At 34.7% G+C, this 18,592-nt stretch overlaps 1 protein-coding gene across 1 annotated transcript; it reads right to left on the bottom strand.

The window, feature by feature from the left end:
* Positions 1-8,818: 8,818 nt before the first annotated feature.
* On the bottom strand, positions 8,819-16,903 carry LOC108917330 (homeobox protein six1-like). Its single transcript, XM_018723879.1, has 5 exons — positions 16,679-16,903; positions 16,427-16,591; positions 11,770-12,040; positions 10,737-10,983; positions 8,819-8,984 (listed from the first exon to the last, which is right to left on the bottom strand). Exons 1-5 carry the CDS (start codon positions 16,901-16,903, stop codon positions 8,819-8,821), a joined length of 1,074 nt encoding a protein of 357 aa, XP_018579395.1.
* Between the last annotated feature and the right edge of the window lie 1,689 nt (positions 16,904-18,592).

The raw sequence follows: 18,592 nt of genomic DNA, 5'->3' as shown, positions 1-18,592 counted from the left end.
ATTTTTCTGTTTGTGATTTTTTAAAATTTCTCATATCCTTTAACTTCTAGCCTCCCTAACTCTGTTAATTTTAATAGTAAAAGACAAAGTCAATACACAATTTTTATGTAATATTTTCCGATCTACAATTTTCATCCGAAATATTTTTTGCTAGCTCTTACCCCTTTTAAGTTGTCTTGAAAAAACACATCTTATTTTTTCCATCACATATTATATACTTTGGACTAACTTCAATGAAATATTCAGGCATGTTACAATTTAAAGGCCCATTGAATTGGACTTCAAAGCTTATATTTCAGCTGTATAGTAAATACATACGCCTACATATATGTAATCGTAGCATTAAAAATATTACACTTGTAATTTCATTTTGAATGTGATAAGCCATTTTTTTCCATAATTATTCACCATATAATCTTATAAACTATTATACATGTAGATTGACTGTTCCTATATTAAGACTAAAATATTGTAAGTTAACTTATTTAATACGTTTTAGTTTGTAGATCGGGCGAAAGGCTGCTAAGAAAACGTACAATGCGGCTACTGATAGACTTCAGTCCTCAAAATGAAACCCTCAAGGTTAATTGTACAGGGTGATTGGTCAGAAATGGGAAATCTCGAAAGGTGACGATTGGGCTAAACATATTCTGACACTTCTAAAATATTTCCAGGGATCGAAGTCCCATTTCTAACATCAGATTTCTAAAATCTTTCTCATTTGAAATATTTTCCCAACACTACAAGTTCGATTTCGTTTTAACTGACTTTTTAATTATATTTATTGTTAAAAGCGGGGTGTAGAAAATTTTATAATTTTTGCAGTATTTTTTCTTTTGTTGTTCACAGAAATTATCTGTTAGTTCCGTCACAGATCAGCGAAATTTATGAAGTTTTCCATCTATTTTCGTATAAAACAACAGTGGAAAATTATTGTCCGGCATGCAGAAAAACGTAAGCTGACAATTTTTTAGCTGAGGGTGCCAGACCTGAACTCATCCCTTCATCCCCCTTCATGATGCATAAAGAAATTATTCAATTTCTAAACCCCTTAAAACCGTACTGCACTGGATCTCTTAACAGGCAATGATCGAATATGATCCTACTGTAGTATTTCTGAGATTTCCCCTTTTAATGAATCATTCTGTATAATATACAGGTTCGGAAAGTCCCCATGGTACATCTGCCGTTACGTGAGAGCGATAAAGTAAGTCATAGAAATCCGTGCGATAGACAAGGATGGTTCATAATCTGAATAGTCACTCCCATTTCTAACCCGAAACAAGCCGTGACTATTCAGATTATGAAACGTCTTCACTATAGCCATCCTTGTCTATCGCACGGATTTCTTTACTTTACTTTGTCGTTCTCGTGTAAAGGCAGATGGACCATGTGGATTTTCCAGTCCTGTATATAAAATATAAATCCAGATCAAGCAATTTCATTTGTGACTTAAAGCGACTTGAAACGACGCAAGAAAAACAGTTTTTTTCGCTGTGAATATTTTTTTATTTTTAAAATTTGTATCTATGGACACATTTTACAAAAAAAATACATAACTATAGACATAACTTTCGCCCGGTAAGCTTTGTATTTCACAGTATTGAAAAGTATTTTTTATAAACTCGCTTTAAATTTTATATTAGGTTTTATTTCTCGCTTTGTCTTTATGGTTCACGTAATCCGGAAGTGATTCTATATGTAATAATATATTATACATACTATCCACACTAATTGGATTGGATTATTATTCAACCCATGAATTTATTACGTATGCCCATCTAGATGTAATATTTATTGTATTGAATATAATACTGCATAAAATGATATCATGTATATAATAAGCTAAAAAATAAAGAACATACTACAGAGCGATTTTATTTCTTTTCCTCTCCTCCTCTTTTTAAAATAATCCACTCGAACAAACGTAAATTGAAAAGGAATTGTCCTGCTCTTAAGAGCGCAGGCAACCAACTCAACACCTACTTGTACAGACATCTGCATAAGCAAAGGTATGTAATATTTCAAGTCACTGAAACGATATACAGAGTGGCCAAATGAAAACGAAACAGAGCTATTTTCAGGAACTGCGTCAAGATTGTAGAAAAACGCTCATTACTGGAAGGCGCTATTGACCCTGCCTTGACTGATATTATTGAAAATGTTCCAGAGTGTTATGAAGATCATTTGATTTTTCAACAGGACGGTGCTCCTCCGCACTATGCGTTAATTGTCCGTCCGTATTTGTACCAACGTTTACTACGGAATTGGATTGGGAGAAGAGGCAGCATTGAGTGGCCTCCACGATCACCGGATTTATCGCCCCGTGATTTCTTTTTTTGGGGATACCTAAAAAGTAAAATCTATAAAACACAGCAGCGTCGCTGGAAGATTTGCATCAAAGAATCGTCGACGAATGCCGTCGAATCACTCCGGAAATGCTTCGGAATGTGCGCGAACGTTTCGAACAAAATCTTTATTATTGTATGGAAGCGGGCGGTCATCAGTTTGAACATTTAATCAACTAAGTAGTAAGTAAGCAACTAAACATAATTTAAATTTTAAAATGTAAAGTATTGGGCGGAATTATAAAATTTAGTCTGTTGTTAAGAGAATTTTAAGATTTTTCAAAAGAAATATTATTCAACCCCCAATGCCATTTAAATATTTTGGGGTGATGCTTACCCTTGCTTGGGGGGTGAAAGTGGCGGAGTCAAAAACACCAGCAAAGAATGTCCCCCTTTAATCTAAATTCGACGGGGCTGAACGTTTTTTTACAATCTTGACGCAGTTCCTGAAAATGGCTCTGTTTCGATTTCATTTGGCCACCCTGTATATTGATCAATTCGGCTTGCCGAAACAAAAAGTCGCAAAATGGTCGTTTCCCAGCTGATTTTCCTGGCCTATAAATATCGTTATAACCACGTAATAATTAATAAACAATAAATTATAAAAAACAAATGATCATATTATAGAAAAAGTGACAGAAAGTATTTAAAATAATAACGGAGATGTAGATGTAGTTACTGAAGTATGTGAAAACAAAAATTATAATAAATATTACGTCCTTCAGCATTAATACACAATATTAGTCTTCTCGTTAGTTCGACATTACAAGCTCTTAAATAAAATTTCGCGATCTAAAGCCGCCGTAGCTGCATAAACTTTATTATACAAATCTGCCATGTCTTTTATAGGGCCCTGATATACAATGTTTCGAAAAAATCCAATGGGGTCAAATCTGGTGAACTAGCCGGCCACTTTAAAACTCCATTAGTACCTAACCACCTTCCCAGAAACATCTGATTAAAATATTCTTGTACAGCATTAGTATGTTACGCTTCAGATAATGCAATCGCTGATTGGTTGATTAGAATGTCGTAAATAATTACGCCAATCACGGCAGGTCAAACAGAATGTTGTGCTTTAATGTAATCTTGATCTTATCGTCTTGATAATTTTTAATTTTACCGAAACTGAATTGCCAACATGAAGAAAACAAAATTACTGGTCATGTGGCTTGTAATCATTTATGAAGGCTCCGTAGGGTTCTTGTGGTTTTTGTCTATTTGTTGCTCATGGCCTCTTCTGCGCGTATGCTGCACGGTTGAAGCCCGCTTGAGGGCACGGGGTTGTTTGGGTATTGTTTGGGTACTATCTTTCTCTTTCGCGCAGGCAGGTGATTGGCTAACGCAACTCGTGATATTCCAATAAAATTAAGAGAGAGCGAGTACTCGAACTATCGCCCTTCCTCTCTACAGCGTCTACATCTTTTAACATGCGGTGCTTCCACCATACAGTACAAGCTCTAAGTTGCCCACAGTTTTAAGGGAAGTTAATCTAGTCGCGCCCAGAGGGAACCACGATCGACATCGTTAGATCTAAGAAAGCCTGCCTTGAAAAGGCAAATTGTTACTTAAACTGTTGTAACAGGGTAATAAAAGTATTATATATATTAAATAATAATGATTAATGCTTAATTTGTCCATAACAGAGTTAAGGCCAGTACTTTTGGTATAATTAAACCTTTGTTTTGATTTAATAAACTATGAAATTTATGTACAAAAAATATGTCGCAGTCCAATAACCAAGCTTTGACCACTGTCAAAATTAAAAGCTTTTTATTTGACAACATACGTTGTCACCATCAACAGATAACGTATGCAAGGAGGTCTTCCGCAATGTCGTTGATAAAGATAACGAATAAAAGAAGTTGGGATCCCTGAGGAACAGCCAAAGTTTGAGGGACAGTATCACATTTCAAAGCAAGGCAATGCACATACTAAGTAAGGTTACAGAGGTATGAATGAAACTATACCACTATAACTATAATAACTTTAACGCTCAATATACCTAGATGACAATCCATAGGAAAAAAAACCTAAATTTTCATATACATATGCCGTTCTGATGAGTTATGCAAACTTACATTGGACAAAGTCAATTTCAAAAATTTCGTTGAAATTATTGTAGTTACAAACAATAATTCCAGTTCTAAAAATGGTATGTCACGTACGTTTACAATTACTCCTCGTCTGGGTTCTGTTTCTTACCTAGAAATTCTCAAGAAATATATCAAGATTAGATTGGAAATTAAAACTGAAATTTCACTTTTTTTATGCGCTACCAAGCAGGTAGATGTTACAACCAATCAGTCGGCAGGAATATCCTTTCTATGATTCCTAATAAGATTGCACAGTTTTTGAAACTAGAACATCCTGAAACATATACAGGCCATTCATTCCGAAGAACATCGGCAACTTTACTGGCTAATACAGGAGTTGATGTATTAGCAATCAAGAGACATGCTGGGTGGAAATCAGTCACAGTTGCAGAAATATCCAACAGGATTCTTTACAATGATACTTCAACTCCAGGTTGTAGCAGTACATCGTGACTGAAATGGAACGGTCAAATCATTTTGAGAAAAATGTGACAATTAGTAAACGCGAGGGGAATAATTATCCAGATTTTATAAATGTTACTAAATATAATAACTGTACAATTACTATAAATATTCACTCATAATAATTAATAAAATATAATGTTCATCAAATATTTCTTGTTCATAAAATATATTTGGTAAGTATCTACATCTTCCCTGATTCCCTGATTGCTACGCTACATCCGACGCACAATTGTCAGAAATGTCAAATAAACACAAATACGCGTCCTTTAAAAAATTAACCAACAGAAATGGCCTCCGTTTATTACCTCTTTCACGATGCCGTACACACCCAAGAAGACATTGTCGTTAAATACTCGTAAGTAGAATATACGACAAATGACCGCGAAATATAGCTTGAAACTACAGGGACCAGGAGTATGTTTCGATGAAGTCGTACTTTGCCGCGGTTACAATCCAGAGGACATATCGTGGATACGCCGCAAGGAAGATTATTAAGACACTGCACGCGGCTGCAAGAATTATTCAAAAAGCGGTAAGAGGCTGGTTGGTAAGGTACCATTTGCCAGATATAATGCACGAGTATTACGATCAAATGTGCATCGATTTCTACACCAATAATGCAGTTAAGATACAAGCCACCTGGAAAGGTTATTCCGTAAGTAGTGAGACTCTTTTCCACAGGAGCAAAATGTAGTTCTCCAATTTTGATAAAAAGATTCCCAATTCCCGTAGCCTTAAAAACTATTTCTATTGTTCACAAACTGACTTAAATTCTCTTTACTTTATCCCACGCAATAATTCTAATCATTTCTTCTACAGGGACGAAAAATAATCTGCTTTGGAGATATTATGAACGAAAGAAAAAAAATAGCCGAAGCCAATGAAAACATGAAAGCTGCCTTTATTGAACTTGAGGCTAAACGTCACGAAATGCTAGACTTCGGGGTTGTGACAAAGATTATGAAGGTGCTGTTTGACAGGCACCATTTACTCAGAACTCACCAGAAAGAAGGCGTTTTCTCAAATCACCAGTCCAGGTGTGTTTATACAGGTTCGGAAAGTCCCCATCGTTCAAGTCACCTAACGGATTATATTAACATATCGGAATACGAAGTCGGAATTGTATAAGTAGTGACATCTGTTACAGAAAAGGCAAACGACGAAAACAAAGATGACCACCGGTCGCTGAATTACAAGTGGAAGTGGATCTTATTTGTGGAAGGGCGAAATGGGCGGTGACTATGAGACGCCTTCATTATAGCCATCCTTCTCTATCGCACGGATTTCTATGACTTACTTTATCGCTCTCACGTAAAGGCCGATGAACCATGGGGACTTTCCGAACCTGTATAGTATCTTCCGCGTTTTTCTGATATTTAAACACGATTCCTAAAAAATATTACGCACATCAAATTTTTCCTGTATGTAAATAAAAGTTAGAAAAGTGTTTACCAAACGGGAACATCTTTGTTTAGAGAACTATCTCAACTGGACAAGATTCTTCAGTCGACGAGATGGAAGAACTACATGAACCAATTAAGAAAATATTACAATAAATATAGCAAACAAAAATTCGAATACCAATACATGTTCGATGATAAAAAGTTGAGAAAGCTAGAAGACCTGCACAGGCAAAGGGATAAGTCACGAGACGTAAGAGTGGATTCTGGTGGAGAAGCAAGTCGGTATGACCGAGGAAATGGGTAAGTTAGTGTAACACAATACTACAGATAAAGAGTTAGCATCAAAAGTGAAAAGTTCAAGATGGGATGAAACCTCATCGGTTTGCCAAATGGCGCGATGTCTCTGCAGCGTTTTGCTGACATTCACCGTAGATTAACATCACAAGTTCATTTATTTCTACTCCTACAAAGACTAAATTTTTCAATTAGCGTAAATCCAGCTTTCAACGACACCCTGTTTTGCCTAAAATCTTAAATCTATTTTTACTTTTTTGGCGAGAAAACCGCTAACGCGGTTAACTATAGTTGGCTGTGGTTTGTCATTTTCGCGAGAAATTAAGTTAACCCGATTTGTCCGAGTTTGGATCGAGTTAATATCTCTGTCTTTGTCTAACTATTGTATGTCGCACACGTTAGTCAACAAGTTTGAGCAATTTCGCTTTCTAGAGAATTGACATTTATTAATAATGACATTTAAATAAATGTGGCTGTACATTTCACAATGACTATTGATGATTATTGAGGTTAGAAACACTAAACCCAAACCAAAATCTAACTCTAAATCCTAACACAAGAAAACAAGCTAACCAAGTTAGATGTTTGTGGTTTGTGTCCCCAAAAACCCTCAAACGAAAATTTGAGTCTGACAGGGATCTTAACTTCATTTAAAATTTTAGGCCTTCTAAGTTAGCCAGTCTAGATTGTTTCTAGGTTTATGTTTACTTGACCAGAGAAATCACTTAAAACTTACTTTTTAGAATGAATACAAAAACAGATCGAAAGCCATATGAGCGTTTGCTTTCTACAACTGGAAAGTACACGTTACCTATAACTAAAATTGTTCGAACTGAGGAGAAATGGAAGAATATTTGCCCTGAAGAGTTCGATCTCTATGTCCTGAAGAAGTTTGTGAAGGAGGCAGACGTACCGCCTTACTATATTAATTTCTGGTATGAGCAATGTAAAATTCACAACTTTTCAAACTAGCGTTCATGAGAATAAAATTGTTATCAATTTGTAATAATAGTAAAAGCATTATAATCCCCAAATAAATAAATTACTGTTACAATTTTATACTCCCAATGTTTGAAGATGCTAAATTTTTATTGTTACTATAAATGCTTAGATTTTCTGAAATTTTGCAGTTTCCCAGTATGCCTAAACACTATTGCTGGTACTTAGGTACGTATCACTACATTGTTAAAAAAAATTGAGGTTAGGTAATAGAACAGAAACAAACCAAACTAGAAACGTCACTAGGGACGTCGTACAGTATTTCTTCACAAAAATTAACAATTTATTAGTTATATCCATCAGCATTTTGTTTGTGTTTTATCTATGTCATCGTTTGTATCGTATTTTTGCAGGGTATAACAAACAAACAAACAAACAAAAAGAAGTAAGAGAATAATAAGAAACAGTTAATTTGTATAATTAAAATGCCTCCCTAGAAACTGATACTGAACTATGTCTCTATGAATTAAGTTTTCCATAGTTTGGACGTAACTTCTAGAAAGTTGTAAATAAAAGAGTCAAGAGTTGAGATATATTAGGTAGTAAAAACTTACCAAAAGATGGTTGTTAACAGAGTCTTGTAGATTGAAGAGAGGTTTAAAAATAATAACAGATATAACACAAATCACGGTAACTACGTTACTTTATAATCGACAATACACATAACAACAACAAACTTTCAAAATAACTCTCGCTACGTTACGAAACATGGTGACTTAATACATACGGTACCTGTGGCCTGTGCGCATGCTTGGAAGTTGTTCCCAACTGATAAAAACAAAATTCTAAATTTGTTTTAAAATTCCTGCACTATTAAATCTATTGATTTAAGAAGACACATGAAATCTTTGTCTTAATATTAATACCTTAGTTTTGTTGTACCTATTATTAATATTTTTTTTTTAATATGAAACCAGTTAATCATTACATTCAGTCGAACAGAGAAAAGAGAAAAGCGAAGGTACGTTTATAATTCTGTGATTACGTTTTGGTTTTATGAAAAAAAGATAAAAGAATTAACGAGTAAATGAGAATTCGAGACACAGAGTTAAACTGCTTTTATTTAATATTTTCTCTCAATAAAAAAAAATGCGACTAACAGTTTCATATCTATAAACTTGTAAAGGAAAAAATATATTTACACAAATTTACAATAAGAAGTACGTATTGGAAGGAGGTGAAAATACTATTTTAAAGTTTTTCTTCTCTTCTACTATGCCATCTGGTAATCAGGATAACAGGAAGTGACTGTACAATTGGGATCGAACAGTTTTGAAGCCGCCTGGAAAGCTGTCATGTCTAAACTGGGCTGGTGGTGGCTGGTCATCGTGTTCATCATATTGCCCTGGCTTATTGACATATTGCTGATTAGAAGATCCCTAAAAATAAATATTATCCTTAAGCCGAGTCGGAACAGGAATGATATATCGAGAATATAGGGTAGACTGGGATCGGACAATGTCATAAAATCAATCCTCGGTGTATAAAAAAAATAGTGACACGATTTAGAATTATCTAAATGTTGGTAATTTACTTTATGTTCTTTTAATTGATTATAAAGAGTAGATTTATTCGTAGACATCGCTAATACTGGTCAAATCCTTGTTTGAAAGTGTTGAACAGGCTTAACAGTGAGAATAAAAAAAGTTAAAAACAAAATTACCTTAAATTGTGAGAACATCGCTTAATATTTGAAAATAATAACATACAGAGCTGTCCCGCGTAAAGACCTGCCCCTGTCTCCCCTAATATAGCACTTAAGTGTACATAACGCTTTATATTCACTTTTCACTACTCTATTTGAACCCGCCTTTAGATTTGTACCTAATTTGAACCAGAATGCACTCGGTCTTACTCTGAATAAGCAAATACAACACTTAATTGACATTTCTTTTGTGTACAGTGGTACAAACTTTTGCAATAAGCTCTATTGTTTTTTACTTTTTCGCTCGCAGAGTGTTTATTAGTTTACTGTAATGCAGAACGTGCCTCCTACAAATTCCACTATTTATGCACGCTCTGCTTCCCCGCACGGTTTGTTTCTCTGTCCAGACCGTCATTTTTATGTCATCGGTGTTGTTTTTGTTTTCCAAGGTACAACTTGCCAACTATGTAGAAATAGTAACGTAAAAGAAATAGGTACTGAGTGTAGAGTTTATGAACGTTAATTTGGTTAAATTTTTATAAATTTTCAATGGACACATTTTAATAATCGAGATTTAATGCGAGATGTTTCAAAATTTCAACTGAATATCTTCGATATAAAGGAATTATTATTATGTTTTTAAATAGAGTACAGAAAGTAATTTCTAAGTACTTTTATAGTTGCTGAGATGCCAATTTAAGTTTAGTGGTGTAAAAAAACTTTAACTTGATTGGTTAAAAAACGTACTAATTTGTATTTCTTTATTGAAAATTGTCATATTGCGAAAACTAACGTCTTTCGGGATATTTCTGTTTAACTATCAAGTAAGCTGTATAGATTAAGTGCTTAAATCCAAAATGAAAATTGTCGCCAGGCTTAGTAATACAAAATTAATTCTAAACATTAATTACTGGACACAATTGACGGATTTTATTTCATTAATAGTATTTTAGTCCTCGAACAAATTTTTTTTATTTCATTTTCATGCTAAATACATGAATACACAGGTCCAATAAAGAAAATAAATAAAAATGCATGTATGACAGAATCATTAACCTTTCTATATAGAAACAAATGGTAAAGACAGAAGGTAAAGGATTTTTTTTCGCGATTTCAAAGAAATATATACGGGGTGTCCCACTAAAGTCGACGAGGTACGATATTAGAGAAAATATAGGCCCTAGAGCTTCGCGAAAATTAATTTGATTAATAAATCGACCAAGAGAAATCGCTGGAAATAGTTTTCAAGTTCGTAGCTTGGCCGGTAAGGGGCGCAATCTACATACCAAAACATGAAGTTGAATTTTTCAAGTATATTAAATATGACCCGTGTGGGACACCCTGTAGATAAAATAATTGACTGCTTTATTTCGAAGTCATTACAAATTTCCGTAAAAAGGAATTACTTTAATACCTGCATGTTTCTTCATATCAACTTTTGGTCTAAACTAAATCATAATAAATTATTAAATAAAAAATTACTAACGGCCTAGACTGCGGCGTCCTGTCCCTCTGTCGCCTGTTCTTGAACCAGTTGGAGACCTGCGTCAGCGTCAGACCTGTCCTTTTCGCTAGCGCCCTTTTTTCGTCGGGGGTTGGGTATCTGTTCCTCAAGTAGCACTCCTTCAGGGCGTTCCTACTACGCTCTTTGAAGCAGTAAACCGTTTCCTCCCCGTCCCATATCGTCTTCGGGAGAGGGTACTTTTTCCGCAGCCGGTATTTATCCACAGCACCTGCGAATTTATTAAATTTGTACAGGGCGACACGAAACTCTTAAAAATATTCTACCAGTAACGGCTTTTTATGTATGTAGTTTTCAAAAAAATGTGTAAAAGTAGCAATTCGTCGAATATTCTTGTCGAATATCATTCTGGCAAAGGTAAAAAAAGCTTTTTAAGTTAAAAAACAGCTATCTAACTTTTTCGAATTATAGTTCTTCTTACAATTCAAAAAGTGAAAACACAGGGTAGATATTTCCGATGTTTTTGTTTAAAATATGGTAGGATGTTGTCTGATTGTGTCAAATTGAAGATAACCTAAATACAGGCTGTTACAAATTCGCTCCCCACTACAGGGATCTCGAAAAAAATTAAGGCTAACATGATTAGTTTTCGAAATTTTGGAAATCCGTTTTTATTTAATTTCAGCCTTGTTTGAGGTGATATTGAAAAAAGAAGAACACTTTCTCGCAGCCACTTTTGCCCTTTATCGAATGGCATAATCAATTTTTGTATGCAACGTTTCGTCTCTCCAGAACCGTCATCAACTTCATTTTTTTAAACACGAACCTAGAAATTTTATTACATTTTTTGCAAGCCTTCATGACTCCCAATTCTGTACTGCCTCAGCCCGAACCAGATTCAGACGTTTTGTATCGAAAAATTCATCGTCAGTGTATTCGTTCCAAATTTATCTAAATTTTTTATTTAGATTTCTTTGTTTATTGAATTATCGTACACTGTAAGTGTCGTTAGACCCTGTGAAATCCATCTAACCAACACAAAAGACAAAAGTAATACCTAGTGGTCTTCCCCTTATCTTCTCCGCCTCGTTGTAGTGGGCCTTAAACCACAGAGTCTGGAGCTCCGGATGCCAACGCGTGTGGAAGGCGTGCGACTCCAGAATAGAGTACAATTCGTGATAGGAACCTCTGTGGAAGGCGACAGCCGCTCGCGCCCTGAGGATGCTTTCGTTGCCTCTAAGAAGCTCGGAGGGTGGTAGCGACCAGAGGAACGTCGCCAGCCGTTCTATGTCTCCACGCTGTTGGAGTGCTTCGCACATACATTGCACCTTCAAAAAAAAATATGTCTGTAAGTCTTAAATCAGGTTTGGTTATGATTAAAGTTTATTCGATAATGTTTTCAATTTCTAAACGAATTAGGAAATGCCAAGGGGGTCAAGTGCGTTAAGTGTCAGGAAATAAAGGCTTTGGGGGAAGCAGAAAAGCAGGTGGATTTGCTGGAAAGGAATATATATATCCTTCCTAGTGATCTAAACATACTTTGAGGGTATGGGATAAAGAGGAAGCATCGTTCAATTGAATCTCATTCATACTGAGACACCAAGACCAATATTGGATCATAAAAAGAGCGAATGAAATAACAAAACCTTTAAAACAATTTCTATTAGAAAAAACAGTACCCAGTCGTGATCTGTCATAGTAATTTCTAACGCTCTGATGGAGAACCGACCCACAGGGAATGATGTGAAAGAAGAAGATAGATACAGGGTTTTTGTGAACTTATTCAAAACCGCTGATGCTTATAAAATTGTTAAAACTGTTGAGAACTTCTGGAATCGTCCCCAACATAAACAGGGTGAATAGATAGACGCCGTTCGCCTTTTGTCTTATTTGTAAACATTGCTATTGGTTACTCTCAAAAATTCGACAAGGCGATTGGCTGTTATTTGATTGTGAGTCGAAATCATATTACAAAAGAATATACCTTTTAGTTTTCCTTTACAGAAGCTTGTCTCTTTTATAGTCGCTGATGAAAACTGTGAGTTTCACATTTTTATGTACAGCAACCCAAAAAAAATATTTGCAAAAAATATTTCTTTCAATCGATATTTCGCACCTTTCTAATTAAAAATGATAACATCTGTCCACATAATATATTTTTTCTCTATATTATGAAATTAAAATTAATCAATATGCAAGATCTGTATGAAACAACACAATCATGAGCGAAATATAAATGAAAAAAATGGTGTACCTTATAAAGCATAGGTAGCACTAGCTTGTCCACGATATATTTTTTTTACAGGAAATGAATCAGTAAAATCGGACAAGAGTTAATAAAAAGTTTAAATAGTTTTATGTTAGTAAGTACCTATTGTTCTGACTCGTAATTTGCACTTTTTTATTTCATCATCAGCAGCATTCACCTCTAGTTTTTGTAAGATTCCACGGTTTACATACTACTAGAGCTACTAATTACATATGGTAGTGATTTGTTCTGAAACTTCTTTATCGTCAGCATCTCCTGAGAAGATTCTTTTCCAGTATCTAACAAAATATGGATACTAGTCTTCTATTGGAGACGATGTCTAATAAATTTACAATTTGATGCCAATAGTTGGTAATCCTGTACCGTCATCATTTTCTGTTAATAATGCATTAAACAAGTTGGACATGTTTTTGAGATATAAGTGAATCTAAGAAATTGTTCTTACGGTCTCACAATCAGTATTTTCTGCACGATATTATTTATTGTCTTTAACATTAATCGAATGAAATATATTTTAACCGAAAGGTTGCGTAATTGCTTGTAAGATACCCAATCATTGGGTTTTTTTGAAATTTTATATTTAGTTAGTGCCCTATTTCGATCTTTTATAATTTGCTTAATTGTGGGAGTAAACCAAGGAGCTTAAGGTTTAGTGATAAGCTAAGATAAGATTAGGGAGCGTGTTTGTCAAATAAGTGCGTTATATTCTGACTAAGAAACTCAACTTCTCGTCAATGTTCTTAATATGTTGTCCCAGTCGATATTATTAATGTCTGAAAAAATCATCGGATGAAAAATTTTTTAAATCTCTGTTGTTATTTTAGGTTTAGGACGTTTATGATGAAAAAATAGTTCACAATATTCTGCTTTATGTGGTCTGAAATATGATCTGAAATATAATATGCTGAAGCTGAAGTTAATAGTTTAGAGACTGTAAATAAAAATAATTTTTAAATTTTCACCTTTGAGGGCCCGTAACTTGTTATCGAAGGCCCGTATGAAAAAATTTATAGGAAGAACTTATATTATTTTGGCCTCATCTATCTGTACTTTTTTGCATCAAGTACCGGGACACCCTGCATAGGATAACTAAGAAAAAAACAGATACATACCCACTTTACGACATTGAAATATAAAAAAATAGAACTATGACGAAGCCGACGATGGTGTGACAATTGCGTGTTAAATGTTAAACAGCACACTCTTTCTGTATGCGCATCATATTCAGTTATACCGTACGCTCTTAAAGTATGGAATAAATTCAGTAAAAACGAAACAAATTTTTTTTGGGAAAAATCCTCGATTTTCAATTTAAAAAATACATATTTTAGCCTAAAAGGCGATTTTCAACCGTCATTTGTTTTCGAGTAATGACGGTATTGATGATAATAATTTTTTAAATAGCAACCTCCTATTTTTTTCTTGATTCTGAAAGATCGTTTCATTGTCGATCCGACAGTATTAAAATGTTGCCATCTTAAGTACATAGGAAAGTTTTCGAGTAAATGACGATTGAATGTTAAAAAACGTAAATTTTATTCATTAAAAAAATAACAATTCCTATGTCAAGCAAATACAATTCATTAAGTTTTCTACACAAATTAAGTATTCGAATTGTCACCCACCGACTACTTGACAATACGCAAGTCTGTGTAGAAATTCTTCTTGCACATTATGAATTATTTCTGGGGTAACTCTATGTATTTCATCTATAATACAATTTTGGAGTTCTTCTAAATTATGTGGTCTATTAACGTACACTTTGGACTTTAAGTAGCCCCATAAGAAATAGTCCAGGGGTATAAGATCTGGGGATCTCGCGGGCCATTCTATCGGTCCTCGTCTGTCGATCCACCTCCTAGGAAAACAATTGTCCAGAAAATCTCGAATAGGGCGCGCATAGTGCGGAGGTGCACCGTCTTGCTGATACCATATGGTGTCATCAGGAATATCAGGGTCATTATCGTTAGGAAAAATTACTGCAAGCGCTGGAACAAGGTCATTTTGTAAAAACTCTAATTATCTTTCTCCTGTAAGGGTTCCTTCAAAGAAGAAAGGCCCTACTATTCTGTTGTCAAATATTCCAGCCCAAACATTTAATTTCTGTGGGTGTTGGGTATGTGTCTCTGTCATCCAATGAGGATTTTCCCGACTCCAATACCTGCAAGTTTGACGGTTCACTGTACCATTGAGACAAAACGTGGCCTCGTCTGAAAAAATTATTTGTCGGTGTAAATCTATATTTACTTGACATAAATCCATCATAATTTCACAAAAGTGTAAGCGGCGGTCGGGATCGTCTTCATTGAGTTCCTGCGTAAGTTGAATTTTGTAGGTGTGATATTGTTCCTTCCTAAGGATACATAGCACTGTGGTCTGACTAATTTCATTGTTCAATGCAACCAATCGTGAAGTATTATGAGGATTATCTACCATACTTATCAAAATGTACTGTTTGTGATCTTCACTAACGCTTGGAAGTCCAGGTTTTGGAATATCTACAACATTGCCAGTTTCTCTAAATTTATATTCTATCTTACTGACTGTTGATTGGCTGATACGGCGATCTGGATGTTTTTCATTAAATAAACAAATAAACTTCCTGTTGCGTTCTAGTCTGAACCCCACATCCGATAAGAATTAAAATTTCAATTCTTTGTTATGTCACTGCTTACGAAGATCTTCAGCGACATTACTGGCAGATGCTGGTGTGGATATCACGACAATAAAGCGTCATGCTGGTTGGAAATCAACGTCAGTCGCTGAGGGTTATGTCGAGAACTCCATTGAAAATAAGACCAAAATTGCTAATCAGGTTTTAGTAGGTACCACTACTAGCGCAATCACAAAAACTGTAAATGTAAGCGAAAGTAATATTCCTTTTAATATTAATTTTGAAAATTGTACAAATGTAACATTTAATTTAAATGTCAATAAATAATTTCAATGTTATCTTTTTTTTTGCATGAAAAACGTTCTCATGTAAACTCCCTTGGGAGCATTATACTCCCTTGGGAATAATTGACTACTTCTGTTTTAATTTTGATGTCATAGAAACTGATTTCTACTCCCGACCGTGGAAAAACTAAATTTGATAACGTTTTTGCTTTATTTTAATTGATTTGGGTTTTCTAACATTCAATCGTCATTTACTCGAAAACTTTCCTATGTAAGATGGCAACATTTTAATACTGTCGGATCGACAATGAAACGGTCTTTCAGAATCAAGGAAAAAAATAGGGGGTTGTCATTAAAAAAAAATGTCGATGACGTCATTACTCGAAAACAAATGACGGTTGAAAATCGCCTTTTATGCTAAACTATGTATTTTTTAAATTGAAAATCGACCTGTTCGAAGATTTTTCCCAAAAATATTTGTTTCGATTTTACTGATTGTGAATTTATTCCATACTTTAGGCGCGTACGGATATTTTATTTAACTAACCTGATCCGGCGAAAAACTCATAGACTTCTTCCCGTAACTATCGACATTGTTCAACTGTATGGTACCATCCGGAACCTTCTTGTCAACACTAACTATACTGCTATTATTGCTGTTATTATTATAATAATCCAATTGCACCGTCCTGCTACCAACGTCGTCTAGTTTCTTCGCGAAGCACTCGCCACTATTATAACTGAAAGTCCTCTTAGAAGATTCACATTTATTTAAAACACCCTTAGCATTCCCGTGAACGGGGTTCACCACACCACAATAATCGTCCCTCTTAAAATAGTCGACTTTCCCGTTGGTGCTCGTTTCCACCTTTTTCGCGATTTTGTCATTCGCGAAGTAGTTTTCCAGCCTACAATTGGCGGTGAAGTAAAAATTATCCGGATAGTAATTCAAGTTGTTAACATTGTGACAGTAGTTCCCCATGTGGGAGTCGCTGGACGCGCTGGAGGCTGCGTCTATTTCCATTTCGCGAGGTCCGCCACCTTATACCATGGACTAATCTTCAGAGTTCTTTAAATTCATTAAAAGTTTGCAAAATAAACACGCTAGTTGCTACAGAGATTGGATTACTTATGCGGTAATATTATGTAAAGCTAGAGCGTTTGTCCTGGGGAGGAGGGGCCAAAAGCTCCGGACGGCCAATGGCGAGAGCAGCTTTGGTGTCGTCATGCCAACTACCCTCCAAGTTCGTCCAATTGGACGGGGTGGTGCGGCTTTTATTGTTGTAAGGGTAGAAATTCTTTGCAAGGGTACTTTTATGAAGTTTTGTAGAGGAGCGCTGGATTTAATCGAGAGGATTCAGTTATTTAATTATAATATTGTTACAAACTGCTTCTTGTGAGCGTCAAACGGTTTTCTTTCGAAAGGTACAGCGGGCATATTTTCTATAGAAGTAGTTTTCCGTTCTGTTTCTATACAACACATTATGTGTAATCGCAATTCTATGCACAAAATGGTATAATAAAATTCTTTAATGTAATATACGAGTTAAAATGATAGCAATTAAGTTTTTAGATGTAGATGTAAATTATTTTTAATACGTATAATTATTTGAACAACGTGAATCTTCGGGTACTATAATTACATATTTTTCAAATACGTAATTTGATTAAAAGTTCGGTTTTAAGAGATTCATAATTACTAAAATTCGAGCTCAAATTCAGCGATACATTTTATTTTATTTATTTAAAAACTAGAAAACAATTGTCTGGAAATTTACTAAATGTTTCACAGTAATAGCTGTTTACATTTTTTCCGTAGGACAAGTCTGCCACGTGTACACGTGGTGTGCATCAGCAGGTTAAGCGCTGTTGTCATTTTGTGATGAAATTCCCCAATATTAATACTCGCTGTATTTTGAAAAATGTTAATCTTACGCCCTTGTAATATGAAACATTTTGGTTTATTTATGATTACTGTATCTCATGATGAAGCAATGACAGTCGAATTTCTTACACCCTGTATAATTGTTATTAACGGTAACCATTAATATTAATAATAATAATTATTATTATTTTATTTTACAAAACCACAAAATACAAATAATGCTAGGGATTACTAAAATTGATAATAAACAACAATAAACAATTAAAATATTAGTAAATAAACTGGAAAAAGTCACTGAAGCAGTTCTGCTACCGCTGTGTGACTAGTAATACGATTTAAAATTGTTATGTTATATGCTATGCACAATTAATTTCAAAACTTACAATAGTACCAGACAATACATATACAGTGTAGGAAAGTACCGATGGTCTATCAGATGTTATGTGAGAGCGATAAAGTAAGCCATAGAAATCCATGAGATAGACAAGGATGGCTATAAGGAAGGCGTCTAATAGACAACGCCCATTTCGCCCTTCCACAAATAAGAATTGGATCTTATTTGTGGAAGGGCGAAACGGGCGGTGACAAAGAGAAGCCTTCATTATAGCCATCCTTCTCTATCGCATGGATTTCTATGGCTTACTTTATCGCTCTCACGTAACTTCAGATAGACCATCGGTACTTTCCTACCCTGTATACATATATTTTTAATACCCAACGCCCAACATTAAATCACAATAAATTATCTACACATCATTATTTTAAAAGAGCTTCAAGGTAAAAACTAAACTTAATTTCTATTAATAATAATAATAATAATAATAATAA

This window comes from Anoplophora glabripennis, unplaced genomic scaffold, assembly GCF_000390285.2.
Source record: "Anoplophora glabripennis isolate ALB-LARVAE unplaced genomic scaffold, Agla_2.0 scaffold4, whole genome shotgun sequence".
In the NCBI taxonomy this organism is placed as follows: Eukaryota; Metazoa; Arthropoda; class Insecta; order Coleoptera; family Cerambycidae; genus Anoplophora; species Anoplophora glabripennis.
The sequence above is the reverse complement of the archived record's forward strand: the minus strand, read 5'-3'. Positions and strand labels throughout refer to the sequence as shown.

What these genes read in the sequence shown, in the direction of transcription:
- LOC108917330 (XM_018723879.1), bottom strand. Translation starts at nt 16,903, where the DNA reads ATGGAAATAGACGCAGCCTCCAGCGCGTCCAGCGACTCCCACATGGGG. An exon ending in ATTGTGGTGTGGTGAACCCC is followed by an intron (nt 16,592 to 16,678) that starts GTTCACGGGAAT and finishes TGCTTCGCGAAG; the next exon opens with AAACTAGACGACGTTGGTAG. An exon ending in GATAAGGGGAAGACCACTAG is followed by an intron (nt 10,984 to 11,769) that starts GTATTACTTTTG and finishes ATAAATTCGCAG; the next exon opens with GTGCTGTGGATAAATACCGG.